The 23121-nt window shown below is 45.5% G+C and overlaps 1 protein-coding gene across 33 annotated transcripts in view; it reads left to right on the plus strand.

Moving 5' to 3' along the window:
* Positions 1-23121, plus strand: part of ank2b (ankyrin 2b, neuronal) — a 1120520-nt gene that overhangs the window by 981472 nt on the left and 115927 nt on the right. For all 33 annotated transcript variants that reach the window (XM_085962266.1, XM_085962253.1, XM_085962237.1 and 30 more), the window contains 5 exons: positions 7205-7416; positions 7579-7783; positions 16843-16939; positions 18181-18409; positions 19146-19271. In XM_085962266.1, coding sequence (XP_085818392.1) covers positions 7205-7416; positions 7579-7783; positions 16843-16939; positions 18181-18409; positions 19146-19271 — 869 coding nt within the window. The remainder of the gene's footprint in view (positions 1-7204; positions 7417-7578; positions 7784-16842; positions 16940-18180; positions 18410-19145; positions 19272-23121) is intronic.

A 23121-nucleotide genomic window follows, 5' to 3' on the forward strand; every position in this document is an offset into this window, starting at 1 on the left:
ATCTACGCATGTGCTCGTGTCACTTACCATTATTACCTGATGGGGGCCAGTCCATTTTGGCGAGAATCCGGGTTTCTCTGGGTTGTTTATCTTTACCATTACCTGACTGCCTACCTGGGGTATTTGGACTTTCTGTTTCTTGGTAGCGTTCTCTAAGTCTTTAATTACTTGCTGGTCTCTAGCCTGTGCTCTCAGGTTGTGTAATTGCTTACAGAGTTCCATCACAAACCTCCGTATTCCGTCTTTATATGGTCCCATGTCCTCACTTCCTGTGACCAGTACCTCGGGCAGTCTCATTGCTCTCCCTGTCATTAACTCAAAGGGCATCAGTCCTGTATTCTGGCTAGGGCTTGCCCTTAATTTCATCAGGACTCGGGGTAACATGTCCACCCCTCCTTTTCCCGCGGGGTGGCTTCTTCCTGTACCTTAAGCATGTTCACCTTCTCGGGCCCAATTGCACACACACTGACTTGGGCTTCATTGGTCAGATTCCCTTTCTCAGCTGCCCGCTTGGCTGCCTCGTCTGCCCATTCATTGCTCTGTTGGTGTCGGTCAGTAATCTTATTGTGTGCTTTAATTTTTATTATTGTGCACTCTTGTGGTAGGAGGGAGGCTCCCACTAATTCCTTGATTATATTCTCGTGTTTTATGGGTCCTCCTCCTGATGACATGTATCCTCGTCTACTCTAGGCTACCATGTAATCATGCACCACCCCAAAGGCGTATCGACTGTCTGTATATATGTTTACCCTTTTGCCTTCGGCTAACCTCAGGGCTTCGGTGAGAGCCACCAATTCTGCTACCTGAGCCGATAGACTTCCTTCTAGCCGACCTTCCCTTTTAACCTGTCCATTGCCATCTATCACTGCCCATCCTGTTCATGGTGTCCCGTCTATATATCGCTGGGACCCATCTACATAGAGATCCATTTCCGCTTCCTCGAGCGGGGTTTCACTAACATGACTACTTTCCTCTTCAATTCCTGTCAGGTTACACTAATGTTCCTCTCCTTCCATTATAATCCCCTGTGTGGGATTACTATCATTGTCTTTTATTGTTGTTACTGTGCCATTGTGGGGTAAGAGCATTGCCTCCCATGTGGCCCTACACGCATCTGATACAGTTCTTAGTCTTCCCGTGTTAAGCAACTCTACTAGGGTATGCTGGGTATGTAGAATAATTTGTCCTGACATCACTATTGGTTCACTAACTCTGATGGCCCACGTAGCGCAGTCGAGAGCAGCAACGCAGCTGGACAATCCTGCAGCTACAGGCTGCTGCTTAGTGGAGTAGTACGCTACCGGCCTTTGTCTATCCCCATGCACCTGGGTTACTACCACATTGTAATGATCCTTACTGTGGTAGTTATAGATGTGGAATGGCCTATTCTGGTCTGGTAATCCCAGGGCAGGGGCACTTACGAGGGCTTGTTTTAACTTTACAAACGCTGTTTCTTGGTCGGGGCCCCAGTCCACCGGCTCCTGGGATGGTTTCCCCCCTTTGATCAAATCCTGTATAGGCTGGGCTATTTCTGCATATTCTGGGATAAAGTTCTGGCAATAATTAAATAGCCCTAGTACCTGCTGACTCCTTTCACAGTTCCTGGCCTCGGCATCGTTCTAATAGTCTCCTTTCTGTCTTCGGGCATTTGTCTTCTCCCTTGTGTTATTATGTATCCTAGGTAGGTTACTTCGTCCTTCCCTACCTGTACCTTTCTAGGGTGTACCTTTAGTCCCGCATTCTGTAGGGCTCCCAGTACCGTAGTCAATTGAATATTGTAGAGGAACCTGCCACTATTGGATGTTCTCGCGGAGTTATCTTATTCAATGCGGTCTACACAAATTTACACCAACCAGAACTTCACCATGGCCACAATGAAAGTCTGGTTTTAATAGGTTAATTAACCTCATAACTCCAATTTAATCCAGATCATTTTTTTTTAACTAACCAGTATCACTTGGAAAAGAAAGAAAGAAGCCACATTAACAAAGAAACAATCACCCGTGCCTTGTAAACATTCAAATTAATTTTCTTCCAAGCACCTTGGCAACTGTAACTTCAAGGCTGAAGCTGACCTTTTGTAAAACAATTAACAAACTTAAAACAACACACGCTTATCCATCATTCAAGACAAGTCTTCAAAGGGTTAAACAGCTTTTAGCTCTCTGTACAAAAGAGTGGGTGGAGCTAAAACAAACACAACAGACACTTTCAAAGACAGAAAGCTTCCACACTTTTAACACACACTTTCACACAAATGGAGATTCCAGCATTCCTTTTAAGATTCCTTTCACTCAGCAAATCCTGTATTTTACTTGTTTTGGACAGAAACTGATGGCATCTGTGTCGATAAAACTTTATTTTTTTCCTTATTCTCTTTCTTAAATTACTGGTACTCGGGTACAATTTTGGCACCCGTTTTTGGTCCAAATTCAAGTACATCTACTCAACTCATAATATGCGCAAGCCACTAAAACGATGAGCTTTTCTTCCTTTAATTTTGTATCCTTAGCCCACCATTCTCTTTGTTTTACCGGTGGGTCGTTCGGTTGCCAATCGTTTTTAACCATTTTGTTTTTTATCTTTGTCCGCTAAATAGCATGTCAGAGACCCCCACTGGTCCCCACTCAAGTTTTTCACTTCCCATGGTTAATTGTTGTCAGCAGTACGTCCCTTACTTACTCTCGCAGAGTGAGACCGTACTTGCAACAATTTTGTTCTGGCGATTTGTTGTCAGAGGTATGCTTAAACTTTCTCCAGTACTTGCAACAATTTTGTTTGGGGTTAATTGTTGTCATAGGTATGCTTAAACTTTCTGCACTACTTGCCTATTTTATTTGTTGTCAGAGGTATGCTTAAACTTTCTGCACTACTTGCAACTCGCCTATTTTATCCCTGGGGTCATTACATTGCCCCTAGGTTACTCTTGTACTCCTTCTTGTCTGCGCTGGCCATATATGACCAATACCTGTTCGCTGGTATTGCCTCGTTGACCGTGCTTCAGGACCTACTCATAACTCTTATCGTGCTTATTCCTCGGTTTCCGTCAGTTCGTGGTTTGCTATACTTAGTTCTTTTATACAGATTATCTCCCCTTCCGTCCACAATGTATCAGCTCTAACTTATAGGTGGTATTTAAAAGATACCCCAACAGCTGCCACATTGTTTGGGTCGGAGAGTCTGCACCCTGCCGACTACGCCAATTGTTGGGGTAAAAGAGAAGTCTTCCCTCCTCTCAAGCAGACCCCCTGAAATAAGGGGTTGACACTTGCCCTATAGCAACCACAAATTCACCTTGGATAAGTTTCACGATCTTTATTCAAGCATATGCAGGGAGAAAATCTCAGTCTCATCCCAGAGAAAAGATTCTTCCACAGAGTATCAAATACGTACAGCAACTATACCCTAACTTGAGGCGTGCACCCCTTGTGCACAACCCTTCTACGATTATTGATTGGTCTACAGAATAGGCGAAGGGCTGTGTCCATTCGATGCCCCTTATCAGGGAGGTTGCTGAATGGTTCACAGAAACCCATCTTTACAGCATTCGTGGGCTAAATTATCTGTTCCTGCTCTGGCCAGGAGGTGCTTACATCATGCTTTGAGAATCTGTATGTCCTGCCTTATCTTAAGCAAGGACAAAAGACCAGCTTATTAGCTTTACAGTTCCTGTTTTATCTAGGTCCTACATTCCTCGGCAAGGATAGGAGACAAACTTATCAGCCTTCTAGTTTCCACTAATTTTAATTCTTAGAAGTTATAGGCCTAGAAATTCGGTTGGTAGCACCAGCGATTAGCGCCTAAAGAGCCCGAGAATTGGGGCGTTACCCAATTTTCGGGTGGGCGCAGTGAATATAGCGCCACCTCCCATATTGAGTATCCTTTTAGCGCCGGCGCTAACTCTTTACGCGCGCCCGCGGGCACAGGCAGATCACGACGTCATTTCAGTGTGCAACGCCTTTTTGGCGCCCCACACCGGATATTCGGTGGCACCCGCAACCTTTCCGCCTGGCGCTATTAGTGACAGTTGGATGGAGCATTCCCAGGCCCTTCTCGGACTCGGGGGGCGCTATTTAAAGGGGACAGCACTAGTATAAAAGCTGCAGCCATTTGGGCTGGCCATTCTGATCATTGCTGGAGAGAGTTGCTGACCTTCTGTTGGACAGTACTTTTCTCATTGAGCCTTCGGAGGCACTGGCACTGGCAGCTTGAGGGCCTGGCTCCCGAGCTGGTGATGCAGCATCTGAAAGCAGGGAGGTGGAAGAGTGGCTTTAGCAAAAGGACAGCTTGGCAGCAAGGGATGCCAGATTGCGGCCAGGTTATGACATGGGTCCACAGTGAGAAAGCATGCTGGCGGGGGGAACAAGTGGAAGGAAACAGTTGTAAAAGGTGAGAACCTTACCATCGCTGTCGACAATGGGGTCGGCAGCTGCAGTGGTTACAGGACCACTCAGACGTCCTCCAAGAATCTGGTGGACTGTCTCCTCGAGATCCGTGAGAGTGACCACTTGTGGAGGTCCTCCACCGGTGCGAAGCTGGTCTTTGCCAATCCTCGCCAGCTTGGACTACAGGGGAAAGGAGGGGAAGTTATGTTACCTGATGCCCTGAGTGATCATCTCATGCCCCCCATGGTGGAAGAGCCCTTACATGATGCCCTGAGTGATCATCTCATGACCCCACATGGTGCAAGAGCCCTTACATGACGCCTTGAGTCAAATGTGCATGTGTGTGCCCAGAAAGGGCCATGGGTGCTTGCTGGCAGATGGCCAATGGGGCACAGGCCACCCTGTAGCCATAAAGTCAGGTGCAAATGAAGGGATGCAGAAGTTTGCAGAAACAACACCCACCCTCACGACCCGAGTGAGGTCGTTGAATTTCTTTCTGCATTGGTCAGGGCTCCTGGTCACCATGCTGCTGGAGTTGACCCTCTGGCATACATCCCTCCAAGCTCGTCGGTAGTCCTTATGATTCGGCCTCCTGCCATTGTCTGGGTAGAGAACATCTCGCCGGCGCTCCACTGCGGCCACCAATTGCTCCAGAGCCTCATTGGTGAAGCGCTCTGCTCTCTGTCTCACCTTCTCCATCTGGTCCAAGTTTTTAGCGCCAGAGAAGGGCCTGCGCCGATTCTGAGGCCTGCAAGGCGCAGAGTGTGGATGCTGAAGCTGACTGACCCACCCCTTTAAGAGCTGGCCGGCGCCTGGAAGTCTCGTGGTCATCGGTAATTGAGAGCACCTGCGCTGTGCCCGTCCGCTCCGATATTGGGTTGCGCCGGAAGTTTAGCGCGTTAGGAGTCCCGTGTAACGCCTGAATTCATGCCTCAATCACCTTTAGGGGCAATGCAACCCAATATCGCGCCAGGTGGCGCTAAGTTGCGTCTGGCTATAAACTTTGCACTGCGCCAATTTTAACGCCCCAAGCGGGGCTATACCCAATTTCTAGGCCATAGTTTCTTCTAACTTTTAATTCTAAGAAGTCATTTTTGTCCCCTTACATAGATTGATCAAGATTCTGGTTTCTGGTTATAATAATAAGGATTTATGTATCATTTTTGTGGGGCTAGGGACTGCTGAATAAATTAGGATCTCTCACTTGTATCACACAAACAGCACAATTACTGCTTCTCCCAGCATATAGGTCATCAGGCATTGCCAGACATCATTGCACTATCAGCGTGTATAATACTACTGCACAACCTGGGGGGGCAGCTAGTGTTGATGTTTGCAGACATCTCCACCAGCCCAAGATCAATCATTCTTGCCCTGAACACTTTTACAGGTAAAGGTTAGCACACCTCTTGACACCTTCTCCAATGTTGCACTCTCAATCATCGAGATCACACCAGCAGCTTTGGTTCTTCTCATCCCCAGCCTTCTCTAGAATTACACCATTCATTGTCTCTCGAATCCTCGACACACAACCTCCACCACTCATAGCTTATATGTACACCCTGTGTCTCTGCACTCAGCCACCAACTCTGCAGATTTCAGCAGGTTTCTTGTGCTTCCTCTAACCTTGTCTCCAATGGATGTGTCAACTCTGTCATGTACAAGTATGGAGACTGCAGCTACTTTCATCTATTACATTCACTCCTCAGAACTAGTATATTTACCTTTTAACTGTAACACCATCATTGGCATTGTTAAAAAGTACAAACTACTTCAGCTATTCCCAATAAAAGCCAAAGGTGAGGCCTACACCACGCCATAAAACAAGCACAACTTTACATTGTTTTAATGGATCCAAATGAATCCTCAGAAATATGTTCTGAAAAGAATGTATTTTAGTAATTTAAACATTATGGTTCGGAATTTGCAGTGGATAATAACAGCTAATGAACAGCATTTGCTGTTATTACCCCTTTGAAACTGACCGCAACTTAAGGATATAGTGCATGTGCATCCTAACGCGGAAACCCTAAAGTTGCGGTCAGTCATTCACTATTCCAACACTGGCTGCACTATGGGGTCCCCCACCCCAAATAGCTGGCAAACAGTGAAAACAGGGAAATCAGTGAAACTGATGAAAACTTGGACTTTGCCACGGTAATATCACTGTTAAATCCCCCATTACAAGTTGGGCCTTGTTGGACAGGGGTTTTAACAGTGTATTGACTGCTAAACAAATGTTATGACCCTGAAAAACAAATCTTAATTTTGTGGTGTCAAATTTCTCCATAATGATGAAAATTGCAATTTTTAAGAAACTTGAAAAGTTTACTCATATTTATTTCAGGTTCACCTTTTCCCCATGTGAGAGTCACAGTCTTTGTTTTGCTCTCTAAAACATTTTTTTAAAAGTCTTAATAAAAACAACTTCTTCACTTCTTGGTTCCCTGTCTGTGAGAATTCTGTATTGTGATTGGCTGCTCAGACAGCTTGTTGATGTCACAGCAGCTCGCTCTAGGGATTCCCCACTATTCTACACTGATCTGACTTGCGCGTCGAGAAAGGCAAACTTCTTGCCACAGAGATCGCGAGATCTTTGTGGGTAGCTTTCTTCGGGGCCAGCGGTGAATGCCTTTGCTTCGCCGCTGACTGCAAATTCCGGGCCTATGAGTCCAGTTCAGATTTCTATCTCTATGTCTTTTGGTAATTTGTTTTCTTTTTAAACAGAGATCTCTAATCCGTGGGTTGTAAATTTATGATTAAGGTACACATCTTAAATAGAAAAACTGCAATGATTTTGTTTTCTTTACTGTTTACAGTGCTTGACAGTCCAGAGGAACTTGACAGAAAACGTATTTGCCGTATCATCACCAGAGACTTCCCACAGTACTTTGCAGTCGTGTCCAGGGTCAGACAGGACAGTAACTTGATTGGGCCAGAAGGGGGTGTGCTGAGCAGTACTGTGGTACCACAGGTTCAGGCTGTCTTCCCTGAAGGAGCTTTAACCAAGAGGATTAGAGTTGGCCTCCAGGTAACCGGTCTCCCAGAGTTTTAAACAACGTACTGTACCATGTCTGGTACCAATTATTAAACATGTTTATTTCTATAGTCATAGGGAATATTAATCCACTGTGTTTTATAGATACTATTCCATAAAAAGAGTATTCATTGTTTTTTATTTATTAATGTCCAGGCCCAACCAATGCATATTGAGCTAGTCAAGAAAATCCTGGGCAACAAGGCAACCTTTAGTCCAATAGTCACCCTGGAGCCTAGAAGAAGGAAATTCCATAAACCTATTACTATGACGATTCCCATTCCTAAATACTCTACCGAAGGGCTGATGAATGGTTATGGTGGAGACACCCCAACTCTCAGGTTACTTTGCAGTATAACAGGTAAGATATCAGTACTTGATTTTAAATGGTGACACAAAGGCCTAGACTTTTGTCTTCACTGCCTGGGTGGTAATCTGGTGGATTTTATCGTTGGCCTGTTAGAGAATCCGCCTGATTTTCATTCCATTGAAATGAGAACAACATGAACCTATTACTGACCACTGGGATGTACTGCTTCCAACCCGTCTCCAATCTGACCAACGCATATTTACCCTAATTCTTTGTTTCCTGTCCATCAACCAACTTTCTATTAATGTTGCTACATTTTCTCTTACACCATATGCCTGCATTTATTGAACACCTTCAGAAAATTCATATATACCTCACCTACTGCATTCCCTTTATTTAACCAATCAGGCATTTTATCAAAATCATCTTTTAAATTTGTTGCACGCAACTTGCTTGTAACCCATGCATTTCTCAATGCTCACTAATTTTACCTTGAATTATAGATTTTAAGAGTTGCCCACAACTCATGTTAGCTGAGGTTAACAAATTTACCCTCCTCTCCATTCTTGAACCTAGGTGTTACATTAGCTATTCTTCATTCCTATCAGTCAATTGTTCATATTTAAGGAAGATTGAAAAATTGTGGCCGCAGCCTCTGCTATCTTCTATGACTTCTTTCAACAGCTTAGGATCCATGTCATCAGAGCCCTGTGACTTACCCGCCATCAGTTCTATTTCCTTTATAGAATCAATTCCTTTTCTACAGTTATCTTTAATACTATTCAATATCCTCCTCTAATACATTCTTGCTTCCGCCATTATTTGTAAAAACCGATGCAAAATATTTATTTTATATCTCTGCCATGCTATCACCCTGCACAATTAGGCTCTCTTCGTCAGTTGGATATTTTTCCTCATCCTTCAGCTCCCAATTATTTTTGCTCTGCAAGTTGCTGGAATGCGAATTGATAATGGGGCATCTGGTACCTCCTGAATGTCAGGTCCAATGGTCTATCTCATTAACCAATGAAACAAAACAATAGAAGAAACAAGGAAATTCCCTTTCTGGGCCTCCAAGGTTTAGTTTCATGTCAGGACCAAAGATCATGTCATTAACAGGATCCTTATGATTCAGGAAAGAGAGGGTGCGACTGTTAGCGAGACGGGTAGCGGGATTTAGGAGAGGTTAAGAAGAAGGTCCCGCAGACACTGGTCCTGTCCAACAGGTACAATGTACTCGCTACCTGTGAGGACAAGGAGAAAGACTGCGGGGAGGACAGCCACAATGCAGACCAAGGCATCGTGGCTCAGAAGGCTGTCCAAGGGGGGGAAGAGCAGAATAGAAATGTGGTAGTGATAGGGGATTCTATAATTAGGGGGATTGATAGCGTCCTCTGCAGCCAAGAACGAGAATCCCAAAGGGTGTGTTACCTACCTGGTGCCAGGGTAAGGGATATCTCACGGCGGCTGGAGAGGAACTTGGAAAGGGATGGTGGAAATCCAGTTATCGTGATCCATGTTCGAACAAACGACATAGGTAGGAACAGGGAGGAGATCCTGCTGAAAGAGTATCAGGAGTTAGGATCTAAATTAAAAAGCAGGACCTCGAGGGTAATAATCTCTGAATTATTGCCTGAGCCATGTGCAAATTGGCATAGCAGCAGACAGATCAGGAGAACTAACACATGGCTAAAGGGCTGGTGTGGGAAAGAGGTGTTCCTTTTCATGGGACAGTGGCACCAGTTCTGGGACAGGGAGGAGCTATACCGATGGGACGGGCTCCACCTGAACCAGGATGGGACCTGTGTCCTAGCGGAAAGGGTAAATAGGGAAGAGGCAAAGGCTTTAAACTAGTAAGATGGGGGGAGGGATCTACAAGAAACGTAACCAGCCGAAATATAAACAAAACAGGAAAAGAGAGCATAGGAAAGAATAAAGTAAGGGAGGACATTCATGGCAAGGGAATAAATAGAATTATAGAACAGAAGTCTAAAAAGATGGTTAAACATATAGTGAGAGGAAATCCTATTAAAAATTAGTTAAACTGTCTGTACAGCAATGCACACAGTGTCCGTAATAAAACAGGGGAGCTGGAGGCAATCATACGTTGCGAGGAACCAGACATAGTAGGGATTACTGAGACATGGCTACAGAATAATCAGGATTGGGAATTAAACATTGCAGGGTATAACATATTTAGAAAAGATAGGGAGGGAAAAAGGGGAAGTGGAGTAGCTGTGCTTATTAGGTATAACATAATGGCACTAGAAAAAAGTGATGCAGAAATCAGCAAGACAAAAATAGAATCCGTATGGATAGAGATAAAAGGTAATAAAGGATCAATCACACTAATAGGCACAGTCTACAGATCACCTAATAGTGGAAGGGAGGTGGAGGACGAAATATGCAGACAAATTAGGGAAATGAGTAAAAACATAGAATAATAATCATGGGGGATTTCAACTACCCCAATATTAATTGGACAGAAGAGGGAGGAAAAGGTGATAAGGGAATCGAGTACCTACAATGTGTACATGACTCCTTTAATCCAATGTGTAAAAAGTCCAAAAAGGGAGGATTTGCTATTGGAGCTAGTAATGGGTAATGAACCAGAGCAGATAAGAGAAGTAAAGGTAGGGGAACATATAGGCAATAGTGTCCATAATATAATATGCCTTAAGATGATAATTGAGAAGGACATAAGTATGACGAAAACCAGGTTAACAGATTAGAGAAAAGCTGATTTTGAGGGGCTGAGAATAGAACTTAGGGGGAAAAAATGGGCAACAATATTGGCAAACAACGATGTAGAGCAGCAATGAGAAACATTTAAAACCGTGTTCAACAGAGTGCAGGAAAAATATATTCCGCTAAAAGGTAAGAACAAACTAAACAATAATGAGACTCCATGGATGAATAAAGCCATAAGGGAACAATTGAGGGTAAAGAAAGAGGCATCCATTAAGTACATAGACAGCAGGGGCATGCATGATAAGAGAGAATACGAAGAGATTAGGGGGGAGAAATTGGGTGAGTAGCGCCACCTGTTAGCGCCTAAAGAGGCAGTCAGTGGCTGTAGCGCCACTGGCTGCGTCTCCGGCGATATTCAGTAGGGGCGCTAATGGTGAGGTTAGGCATTTGCGCTGCGCCACCACCGATGACGTCATCGGTGTGCGCAGCGCCCCATTCGTGCCCCATTCACGATATTTGGTAGCGAACGCCGCAGTTGCGCCGCTCGCTACCCATGCCCGGTTCACGGGGCCTTACTGTGCCGGCAGCGGTGCAAGTTAAGGTGGAGGTGTGGGGCGGCCGCTTTTTCGGCGGCCGCCTGCCAGCACCTCCGTCCCCGGCCTCCTAACCACCACCCCCCCCCGCGGCATTGCCGGCTGTTTCCTGAGAGCCCGGCACTTCTCCTTGGTGCCGGGCTCATTTGCCGGCACTCGCGAGCGGGGATCGCGCTGTTGCAGGCACCTCCCCCTTAACAGTGGGAGGAAGGCCTGCAGTACCGCAGCGTGCCATGCCGCAGCATGTGGTGCTGCGGCACGTTGCGCTGCGATAATCAGTTTCAGCGCCCTAAGAGGGACGCGAAGCGCCTCGAGCCTCGCCCCGTCTCCCTCGAGGGGCACTGAAACTGAATTTCTGGCGATCGGTATCACTCCGATCGCTGCGCTAAATCCTGCGCTCAGGCGACTTTTGCGCCACTTTGGCACCCCAACCCAATTTCTAGGCCTAGGAGTGAAGTCAAAGAAACAATTAGGGAGGCAAAGAGGAACTATGAAATTAAATTATCAAGGAACATAAAATAAAAGAGTAAAATATTTTATAGGCACATCAATAAAAAAAGGAAGATTGGGATGGGAATAGGGCCATTAAGAGATAGTCAGGATAATACCACAGGTAACGATAGAGAGATGGCAGAAATATTAAATAATTATTTTGCTTCAGTATTTACCAGGGAGATGGAACAGGCGGACATGACATTGGATGATGAGATTAGTAATGAGATAAGTGCATTTAAAATAAAAAAGGGGATATTTTAAATAAATTAATCAAACTCAAAGAGGATAAAACCCCTGGTCCGGATGGATTGCATCCATGCATTTTAAAAGAATCTAGGGAAGAGATAGCAGAGGCATTACTACGCATATTTAATAATTCATTAGAAAAAGGTATAGTGCCAGAGGACTGGCGGATAGCTAATGTAATACCGATATTTAAGAAGGGGGATAGAACATGTCCAGGGAATTATAGACCAGTTAGCTTAACATCAGTGGTAGGAAAAAATAATGGAATCCCTACTAAAGGAAAAAATAGAAGAACATCTAGAAACCAAAAATATAATAATGAATAGTCAGCATGGATTTCAAAAGGGAAAGTCTCGCTTGACCAACCTTATTGAATTTTTTACATAGAAACATAGAAGATAGGAGCAGGAGTAGGCCATTCGGTCCTTCGAGCCTGCTCCGCCATTCAATGAGATCATGGCTGATCATCCAAATTCAGTACCCTGTCCCTGCCTTCTCCCCATATCCCTTGATCCCTTTAGCCTCAAGAAATATATCCAACTCTTTCTTGAATATATTTAATGAACTGGCCTCCACCGCCCTCTGTGGCAGAGAATTCCACAGGTTCACCACTCTCTGGGTGAAGAAATTCCTCCTCATTTCAATCCTAAATGGCTTACCCCTTATCCTTAGACTATGACCCCTGGTTCTGGACTCCCCAGCCATCAGAAACATGCTTTCTGCATCTAGTCTGTCCAGACCTGACAGAATTTTATAGGTTTCGATGAGATCCCCTCTCAATCTTCTAAACTCCAGTGAGTATAAGCCCAATTGACACAATCTCTCCTCGTACGTCATTCCTACCATCCCAGGTATCAGCCTGGTGAATCTTCGCTGCACTCCCTCCATGGCAAGAACGTCCTTCCTCAGGTAAGGTGACCAAAACTGCACACAATACTCAAGGTGCGGTCTCACCAAGGCCCTGTACAACTGCAGCAAGACATCCTTGTTCTTGTACTCGAACCCTCTTGCTACGAAGGCCAACATACCATTTGCCTTCTTAACCGCCTGCTGCACCTGCATGCTTACCTTCAGCGACTGGTGCACAAGAACACCCAGGTCTCTTTGCACTTCCCCTTCTCCCAATCTATTGCCATTCAAATAATAATCTGCCTTCCTGTTTTTGCCACCAAAGTGGATAACCTCACATTTATCCACATTATAGTGCATTTGCCATGTTTCTGCCCAATCACCCAACCTGTCCAAATCGTACTGGAGTTTCATGACATCCTCCTCACAGCATACCCTCCCACCCAGCTTTGTGTCGTCTGCAAATTTGGAGATATTACATCCAATTCCCTCGTCCAGATCATTAATATATATTGTGAACAGCTGGGGTCCTAGGACCGATCCTTGCGGTACCCCACTAGTCACTGCCTGCCACTCGGAAAACGACCCGTTTATTCCAACTCTTTGCTTTCTGTCCGCCAACCAGTTCTCTATCCAAGTCAATACCTTGCCCCCAATGCCATGTGCCTTAATTTTGCACGCTAATCTCTTATGCGGGACCTTATCGAAAGCCTTCTGAAAGTCCAAATACACCACATCCACTGGTTCTCCCTTATCTATTTTACCAGTTACATCCTCAAAAAATTCCAGTAGATTAGTCAAGCATGATTTACCTTTTGTAAATCCATGTTGACCTTGTCCGATCCTGTCACTGCTTTCCAAGTGCTCTGCTATTACATCTTTTATAATTGACTCTAGCATTTTCCCCACTACCGATGTCAGGCTTACCGGTCTATAATTCCCCGCTTTTTCTCTGCCACCTTTTTTGAATAGTGGGGTAACATTAGCTACCCTCCAATCCATGGGAACTGTTCCAGAGTCTATCGAGTTCTGGAAGATGACCAGCAATGCATCTGCTATTTCTAGGGCCACTTCCTTAAGTACCCTGGGATGTAGATTATCAGGCCCTGGGGATTTATCGGCCTTCAGTCCCATCAATTTTCCTAACACCATTTCCCTACAAATACTGATTTCTTTCAGTTCCACCCTTTCATCAGACCCTATGTTCCGCGGTATTTCTGGGAGGTTATTTGTGTCCTCCTTTGTGAAGAGGTGAAAAGGTAACAGCGAGAATAGACAATGGTATTGCAGTAGATGTAATTTATTTGGATTTTCAAAGGCCTTCAATAAGGTACTCCATAATAGACTGATGAACAAGGTCAGGGAATGCGGAGTCAGGGGACAAGTAGCAGAATGGATTGCAGGCTGGCTTCAGGACAGAAAGCAGAGAGTAGGAGTAAAGGGTAGCTATTCACAGTGGCAGAACGTGGGTAGTGGTGTTCCACAAGGATCAGTGCTGGGACCACTGCTGTTCACAATTTACACCAACGATTTAGACTTAGGAATCAAAAACACAATTTCTAAATTTGGATGACACCAAATTGGGGGGATAGTCAATACTCAGGAAGGCTGCAACAAGTTACAGGAGGACATTAATAAACTTGCAGAATGGGCATATAATTGGCAAATGAAGTTCAACACAGATAAATGTGAGGTATTACATTTTGGTAGGAAGAATAGGGAGGTCACTTATTACTTGGAGGGTGCGAGTCTGGGTGGGGTAGAGGAACAAAGGGATCTCAGAGTACAAATACACAAATCACTAAAAGTTCTGACTCCATACTCTTGTGCATCCCTGCTCCCTTCACCCCATCATAGGTAGCCATGTCTTCAGTCACCTTGGTCTCATTCTCTGGAATTCCCTCCTGAAACCCCTCTGTCTTTCTATCCCTCTCCTCCTTCAAGACCTTCCTTAAAACTCACATCTTTGACCAAGCTTTTGGTCACCCATCCTAATCACTTCTTCTTTGACATGATGTATGTATTTCCTCACACCTCTGTGAAGCACATTGGGTCATTTTTCTACATTAAAGATGCTATATAAATGCAAATTATTGTAGTAGTAGTAGTACAAATATTCACCATTTGACTGTCAGTGTACCTTCCTGTAAACTTATGTTGAGAATATACACCATACTATATCTGTGTGCAATCCAATGGATTATTTTTTTTCCTTTTAAAAGTTTTTGAAATGTTTTTATTAATGGAGAATTAGTTAAAAATTTACCAGATTTCCTGTTTCAATGTGTAATCGGTTTTCTTGTAATGTTTGGTTTCTTGAATTAAATGGAGAGAGAAAAAAGTAAGTTATCAGTGGAAGGCAAGAGTCTTGTCTAGATCAATAAAAAATCCAGACTGAGAGTAACTCCACGGTGCTAAAGTGAGCAAAAAAGGTAGATTAGCATTCACATGTTGTAAATAGACAAGGAGAGACCACAATCCCAATCTCGTAAGGGTCTGTAATGAGACTTAAGATACAAAATGCAGATATGCTCATTGAAGAGTTTTACCATTTAATTGTATTTAATTCTACTTGTTTAATAGTTGATAGAAACAGTGCTAATTTAAATATAAGGGTCTAGAAATTCACTGGCGCCCCGTTTGGGGCGCCAGCCTCGCCAGGGCACCGGAAGTAGCGCAACTCGAGGCGCCCCACATCCCTCTTGGGGCGCTGCAACTGAAGTTCGCAGCGCAACGTGCCGCAGCGTGTGGCGTGCTGCGGTACTGCAGGCCTTCCTCCCCTTCTTAAAGGGGAGGGGCCTACTGCAGCGCGCTCGAAGAGCGCGAGTGCCGGCAAAAGAGCCCGGCACCGAGGAGAAGTGCCGGGCTCTTGGGACAAAGCCGGCACTCCGCGGGGTGGGGGGGGGGGCTTAGGAGGCTGGGGACGGCGGCGCAGAGAGGTGTTGGCAGGTGGCCAGCAAAAAAAAAGGCCGCCCCGCACCTCAGCGCCTTTACCGCCGCAGGTAGGCCCCCCTGAGCCGGTCGCAAATTGCGACCGGCGTTAAAACAGGGGGCGCTACTAAATTTCACGATTGGGGCGGTAGCGGGGCGCTGTGCACACCGATGATGTCATCGGTAGCGGCGCAGTGCTAACGGCTAGCGCCGCCATTAGCGTCCCGCTAAATTTAGCGGGAGGCGTGGCCAGTGGTGCCAAACCCACTAAGTGCCCTCTTAGGGCGCCAACGGGTGGCGCAGCCCACTGAATTTCTAGGCCAAGGAATTTTAAGTCCAATGGATCTGTTAAACATATAGGCCTAGAAATTGAGTGGGCTTTGCGCCCATTTTGCGGCGCTAGAGGTCATTGCGCTGGACTTACAGCCGGTTCAGAAATTCCCTGGGGCCCTACCATCGGCGGTAGACCGGTTGCGCTGCGCCGGCACCGATGACGTCATCGGTGTGCGCAGCGTCCCGGTTGCTGTGGTGACGGGCCCCAGCGCCGAAATTGAGTTGCGGCCACCTCGCCCGTGGCAGCCGCAACTAAGACTCTGGCAACCGAGTCTTACAGGAGTTTGCGCCGGCGCATTAAGGCCGCGCGGCGGCCGGCCGCTTTCCCGCCGGCCGCCTGCCCGCACCTCCCTCCCCGGACTCCTCCACCCCCCCCCCCCCGCGGAACAGATGCTTCTGGGCTGCGAGCCCGGCACTTCCCCGAGGTGCCGGGCTCATTTTTGTGAAGATTTTACCGGCCAGCGGGCGGGTGCAGGCAGCTCCTCCTTAACTGAAGGAGGAGGCCTGCACTTCCCGAGCCTGCCGCACCGCATCGGGCGCCGCAGCGCCGGAATAGCGCCGCAATGCGGCAGGTAGCGCCCATTTTCAGGCGCAAACACCCTTCAGTAGCGCTGGCAGCCGTTTGGGCGCGGCGCTACTGAATTTTTGGCGCGCGCAGGGGGACTTAGCGCCGGCGCTAACTTTCCGGCGCTAAAGCCCTGGCGCGGCGCCAACTGAATTTCTAGGCCATACTCAATTTTTTGCAGATGTTCAGTACAAAAGTGCCATTAAAAATAATTGTTTATAACCTTTCACTTTAAAGTTCAAATTAGTTGGCAGTTTTATAAACTCCATAAATGTCATTTACATTATGGCTTTAGCCAACTTACTAACATTTAATGTGGGTACACTTATATTTTTAGTTCTCTTGTGACTGAAAGACACATTTTACAGCTTTTGAATAATAGTTTCTGGCTTTGCCTTGCTTTCTAGGTGGAACAACACCAGCCCAGTGGGAAGATATAACCGGAACTACACCATTATCATTTGTCAATGAGTGTGTTTCTTTCACAACAAATGTGTCAGCTAGGTAAGGATTTTCGACAGTTTTAGAGCTGTGTGCCCATAATTTCCCAAGATGCACCGGATTGCAGAACGATTGCAAACAGGGAGTTGCAATGACACCAAGTTAGGTGGCACAGTAAATAGTGTGGATGGAAGCAGAAAGTTGCAAAGCGGTATTGATAGACTAAGTCAGTGGGCAAAACAGTGGCTGATGGAGTTCAATGTGGGGAAATGTGAGGTCATCCACTTTGGACTTAAGAAAGATAGATCTGAGTATTTTCTAAATGGTGAGAAGTTAGGAACTGTGGTTGAGCAGAAAGATTTAGAGGTCCAAGTACAGAAATCACTAAAAGCTAGCGGACAAGTACAAAAAATAATTTTAATAGGGTAATGAAACAGCAGCCTTTACCTTAAAGGGGCTGGACTGCAAACCAGTGCAAGTTATACTACAGTTATATAAAGCTCTGGTTAGACCTAATCTGGAGCACTGCGTTCAGTTCTGGGCACTGCTCCTCAGGAAGGATATATTGGCCTTGGAAGGGGTGCAACGCAGATGCAACAGAATGATACCGGGGCTAAAAGGGTTAAAAGATAAAGACAGGTTGCATAGACTAGGCTTATATTCCACTTAATATAGAAGATTAAGGGCTGATCTAACTGAAGTGTATAAGGTTTGATAGGGTAGATAGAGAGAAACTAGTTCCTTTGGTGGGGTGTCCAGAACAAGGCGTGGCTTTCAAAAGGGAATTGGATAAGTACCTGCAGGAAAAACATTTGCAGGGCTAAGGGGAAAGGGCAGGGGAGTGGGACTAGCTGAAGTATTCTTGCAGAGAGCCAGCACAGGCTTGATGGGCTAAATGGCCTCCTTCTGTGCTGTAACCATTCTATGATTCTGTAACCTTAAAATTAGAGCTAGGCCGTTCAGAGATGATGTCAGGAAGCACTTATTCAAACAAAGGGTAGTGTATATCTGGAACTCTTTCTCAAAAAGCTGTTGAGGCTCAATCAATTGAAAAATCCAAAACTGAAATAGATAGATACATTTTTGTTAGGCAAGCTTGTTAAGGGATATGGAATAATGGAGTTGAGGTGCATTTCAGCCATAATCTAATTGAATGGCAGAACTTGCTCCAAGGACTGAATGGCCTACACCTGTTCCTATGAATCGTCACTTGTATTCAGTCCCAACCAATTTGGTACTCTACTCTAATGAATAGCAGATAGCTGGCTGAGACTGAATTAAATGTTTTTTGTTTTTGTTTGCAGGTTCTGGCTCATAGACTGCAGGCAGATCCAAGAATCTGTCAACTTTGCCACACAAGTGTACAGAGAGACTATCTGTGTGCCATACATGGCCAAATTTGTAGTTTTTGCCAAATCACTTGATCCAATCGAGGCGCGATTGAGATGCTTCTGTATGACAGATGACAAGGTGGACAAAACATTGGAACAGCAGGAAAATTTCACAGAAGTTGCAAGGAGCAGGGATGTTGAGGTACCGGAACAAATAGTGAATGAGTTTAATGGGTAGGCAGTCCTCTAGAGTACTGGAGGAGTACACTAAGGCCTGATCTGGGCCTTGCTCCCTCCAATTTTGGCATAAGAGAAACCAAAACAAATGCTGGGTACAGTGAATAGAGAAAATTAGGCGTCAACGCTTATGGATGTGTAATCCTCTCCATGCAATTTTCCTTTATTCACTGTGCCCAGGTGATTCAATGTACCAAAGCACAGTAACAGGAAAATCTGCTCCACAAGCATCGCTTTACAAAATAAAACCTGTGGCATTACTTCACTTTAGCACATATATAATGACCCTCATTCTTGAACTCAATGATTTTTTTTGAAGTTTAATCAGTTCTCACTGATTCAATACAAATTTGTATTACATTTATTCTAACTATTATGAATCAAGACAGTTATTAAAAATTTAGTTTAAAATGACAGTATATCTGTATGACGACTCAGTCTGACTCCCTTCCAAAAATACTTCAATTTCCTAAGTTCATACAGAGCTCATGTTTATTTTAACTGACATCTAATATTACACATTCAGTACTATTATTTCTTGCACCCACCCTTGTTCTTCTTCCCCTCCCATCCTCCTTTACCCCTCCCCTCTCCCCTCTCCCCCTTCCTTCCTAACATACAGGGTAGAGAACAGATGAATCAGAAACACTTTACTAATAGAGGCATGAATATTTTCATCTGAATCATCTGTGTTTTTGTAGGTATTGGAAGGCAAGCCGATTTATGCTGACTGTTTTGGCAACCTTGTGCCTCTCACAAAGAGTGGACAGCATCATCTGTTCAGTTTCTATGCTTTCAAAGAAAATAGACTTGCACTGTTTGTCAAGGTATAGTAAATCAAGCTATTGTTTGTACTAGCACATATAAGGAACATATAATATGTCAAGGTATATTTAGACATCATGCTCATCCATTTCATTCCTCACCTTCCCCCCCAACCTTCTTAAAAGCTCTGACTCATGGTTGGAAGCCACTTAGCCTCCAGCATCTTGCCAGAGTTACCACTTAACATGTCTGGCCCCAGACAGTGAGCATCAGCAGGCTATTTGAGCACAAGTACATGACAAAAATGATCCTCTGCCCACCCAACATCCACACAAGCACACTTTCCAGCAGATGTCACTGGATAACTATCTAAGCAGGATCCTTGGCAGATTTTTCCGTTCCATAACCCAGGGGCAAAACGGTTAATTGTAACACCTTTATGCCTGCCCTGGCTGAAATAAGCTAACTCTGTAAAGACCAGGAATCCCACCTGGGACCTTTCGGTCTGTATAGCACTGCCGCTCATTGGGCAGTGATTTAACATCTAGCCTTTTCATTTTTCAAACAATTAAATTTACTTGTTACTAGAAAATTAAAAATAAAGAATTTTTGGTTAACTTGACTGATATTTCTTGTGAAATCTGTGGAAAGTGTCTGCATTTTTGTGGAAGGTTATGAACTAAAATTCCATAACACCATAAGGATTTTGATTCCAGTTCATTAACTACTTGATGTGCAGCAACCAAACTTTTAATTCCATGTTTACATTAGGTAAAAATGATTTAAAAGGTTATTTATTAATTTCTTCATGTTGGCCTTTTTATATAGTGACAGTGAAAATTAATTTGAGCTTAAATTGTAACAAGAATGCATCAAACTGCTCCCTGCCGGTCTTGTTTTTGTGATGGGGCATTCTGGTGTTGTGGTACATTACTCTCGTTCCTGGTCTGGTGAAGGGGAAGCATGTGACCAAGTTGTAATGGGCTGAATTTTAATGGGGAAGGTGGGTTGGGGCAGAGGGGCTCCGAAGCAGTCAGGAAACCCAGGAAAATAGGTTTCTCGCAGGCCCTGCCGAATTTATTGGCAGGGCCTGATTTGCATAGTTTCCCACCCGCAGCCAGCCGGAGGAGGATTGGGGTCCAGATTAGGATCGGCGGTGGGGGTGGGGTGATGTCTGAAGAGGATCAAGGGCCAGGGCGGGGGTGAGGTTGAGTGAGGATCGGGGGCTGGGAACAGCACGGGGAGGGGGCTGGGGCCAGCACGGTGAGGGCCAAAGGAGTGGGGGGGCGGGGGGTGGCTGTCAGCAAAGATCGGCAGTCGGAGGAGCGGCGGAGGAGCATGGGAGGGTGGAGGCCTGGGAGTGGAGGATCGGAGGCTTGGGAGGGGATCGGAGGCTTTGCGGGGAGAGGGTCTCCAATCACGGGGCTGGGTTAGGCAGGGACCTTGGATCCAGGAGGTACATGTAAAGGCACGTACCTCCTGGATCCAGCAGTCCTCACCTTGCATTAACTGGCAGATTTCACGAGGTGTGCAAAACCCGACCAGCTAAAATTAAATTCAAAATGGAGGTTAAAGCAGAGGCTTTCGGCCTCATTATAATATTTAAATTGACAACCCAGCTCCTGGCAGCGGATTGGCTGCCCACCCCCAAACCCCCCCTCCGGTCTCGTCCCACCTCAGTTAAAACCGGAAATGGGTGGGTTGGAGGTGGGATCAGGTCGGGATTCAAATTTTTAATCCACCTGCTTTTTTAGGTTAAAATTCCCCCCAATTAATCCGTCCACTCTCTGGTAGTCTAGTAGGAATGGAAATGATATCCTCATAATAATGGGAAAGGGAAGCATTAGTGGAGGTGATGCATCTACCCAATTCCTGTTGGTATAATAGGGAGCAAAAGAAGTGATAATAAATCTCATCAATCCCTGGTAATCTTGTTAGGTGGAATATAACTTTATGGTGGTGTTGTATCCATTCAAGTCCAGATGTTAATAGTTATTATCCCTGATTTTTTGAGTTGGTGAAGAGTGATGATACAAAATTGCATAGATTTAAAATAATTGGTGGAAGGATTAGAAGGGAATTAAGAACTTTTTTCACCCAGAGGGTGGTCGGGAGTCTGGAACTCACTGCCTGTGAGGGTGGTAGAGGCAGAAACCCTCAAAACATTTAAAAAGTACTTGGATATGCACTTGAAGTGCAGTAACCTACAAGGCTAGGGACCAAGAGCTGGAAAGTGGGATTAGGCTGGATGGCTCTTTTTCAGCTGGCACAGACACAGTGGGCTGAATGGCCTCCTTCTGTGCCATAAATTTCTATGATTCCATGATTTCTAATTGGCTTCCGGAATGTAACAACCTGCGGCTGACCTATAGGGCTACCCACTGGGACATCTGCGGACAGCCACGTTTCTGTGTACTTCAGAGAGGTTAAACAACTGAAGGACCAATCTCTTGCTCCCTCTACCTATTTTTTAATAGAAACCGTAAGATTACTTCTGCACAGCTCCAGAACTTTATCTTACAGCACAGTCTCTACCTGGAAGAATGTAGGAAGTCACACAACACCAGGTTATAGTCCAACAGCTTTATTTGAGATCACAAGCTTTCGGAGCACTGCTCCTTCGTCAGGTGAAGTGGAGAGAAGCATACAGGCACAGCATATATAGTCAGAGAAAACTGCCAGATGATTACAGGTAATCTTTCTAACTGTCCTTTATCACACCTCGGCAGAGAGATAATCACAGCAATCAAAGGTGTAAATGGTGTCCAAACAGGTCAGTCAGGAAAACTTTACATCAAAGAACAATGAGGTGGGGTCACAAGGGGTCAAATGTTGCAGATGTATGAAAAACAGAAAAAACCCAAAAAACTTTGCTGGAAATCACAGCAGGTCCGGCCGCATCTGTGCAGAGAGAACAAGCCAACGACGACTCGAGTCTGGATGACTCTACGTCAGGTGGGGTTACATGTAGCGTGACATGAACCCAAGATCCCGGTTGAGGCCGTCCTCATGAGTGCGGAACTTGGCTATCAGTTTCTGCTCGATGATTTTGCGTTGTCGTGTGTCTCGAAGGCCGCCTTGGAGAATGCTTACCCGAAGATCGGAGGCTGAATGTCCTTGACTGCTGAAGTGTTCCCCGACTGGGAGGGAACACTCCTGCCTGGCGATTGTTGTGCGGTGTCCGTTCATCCATTGTCGCAGTGTCTGCATGGTTTCGCCGATGTACCATGCTCCGGGGCATCCTTTCCTGCAACGTATAAGGTAGACAATGTTGGCCGAGTCACATGAGTGTGTACCATGTACCTGGTGGGTGGTGTCCTCACGTGTGATGATGGTATCTGTGTTGATGATCTGGCATGTCTTGCAGAGGTTGCCATGGCAGGGTTGTGTGGTGGCGTGGTCACTGTTCTCCTGAAAGCTGGGTAATTTGCTGCGAATGATGGTCTGTTTGAGGTTAGGCGGCTGTTTGAAGGCGAGTAGTGGAGGCGTGGGGATGGCCTTAGTGAGGTGTTCGTCGTCGTCGATGACATGTTGAAGGCTGCAGAGAACATGGCATAGTTTCTCCGCTCCGGGGAAGTACTGGACGACGAAGGGTACTCTGTTGGTTGTGTCCCGTGTTTGTCTTCTGAGGAGGTCTATGCGATTTTTTGCTGTGGCCCATCGGAACTGTCAATCGACGAGTCGAGCATCATATCCCGTTCTTACGAGGGTATCTTTCAGCGTCTGTAGGTGTCCATTGCATTCCTCCTCGTCTGAGCAGATCCTGTGTATTCGCAGGGCTTGTCCATAGGGGATGGCTTCTTTAACGTGGTTAGGGTGGAAGCTGGAGAAGTGGAGCATCGTGAGGTTGTCCGTGGGCTTGTCGTAGAGTGAAGTGCTGAGGTGTCCGTCTTTTGATGGAGATTCGTGTGT

This window comes from Somniosus microcephalus, chromosome 2 (assembly GCF_052327205.1).
Source record: "Somniosus microcephalus isolate GS21.2 chromosome 2, FLI_Smic_1.0, whole genome shotgun sequence".
Lineage (NCBI taxonomy): Eukaryota > Metazoa > Chordata > Chondrichthyes > Squaliformes > Somniosidae > Somniosus > Somniosus microcephalus.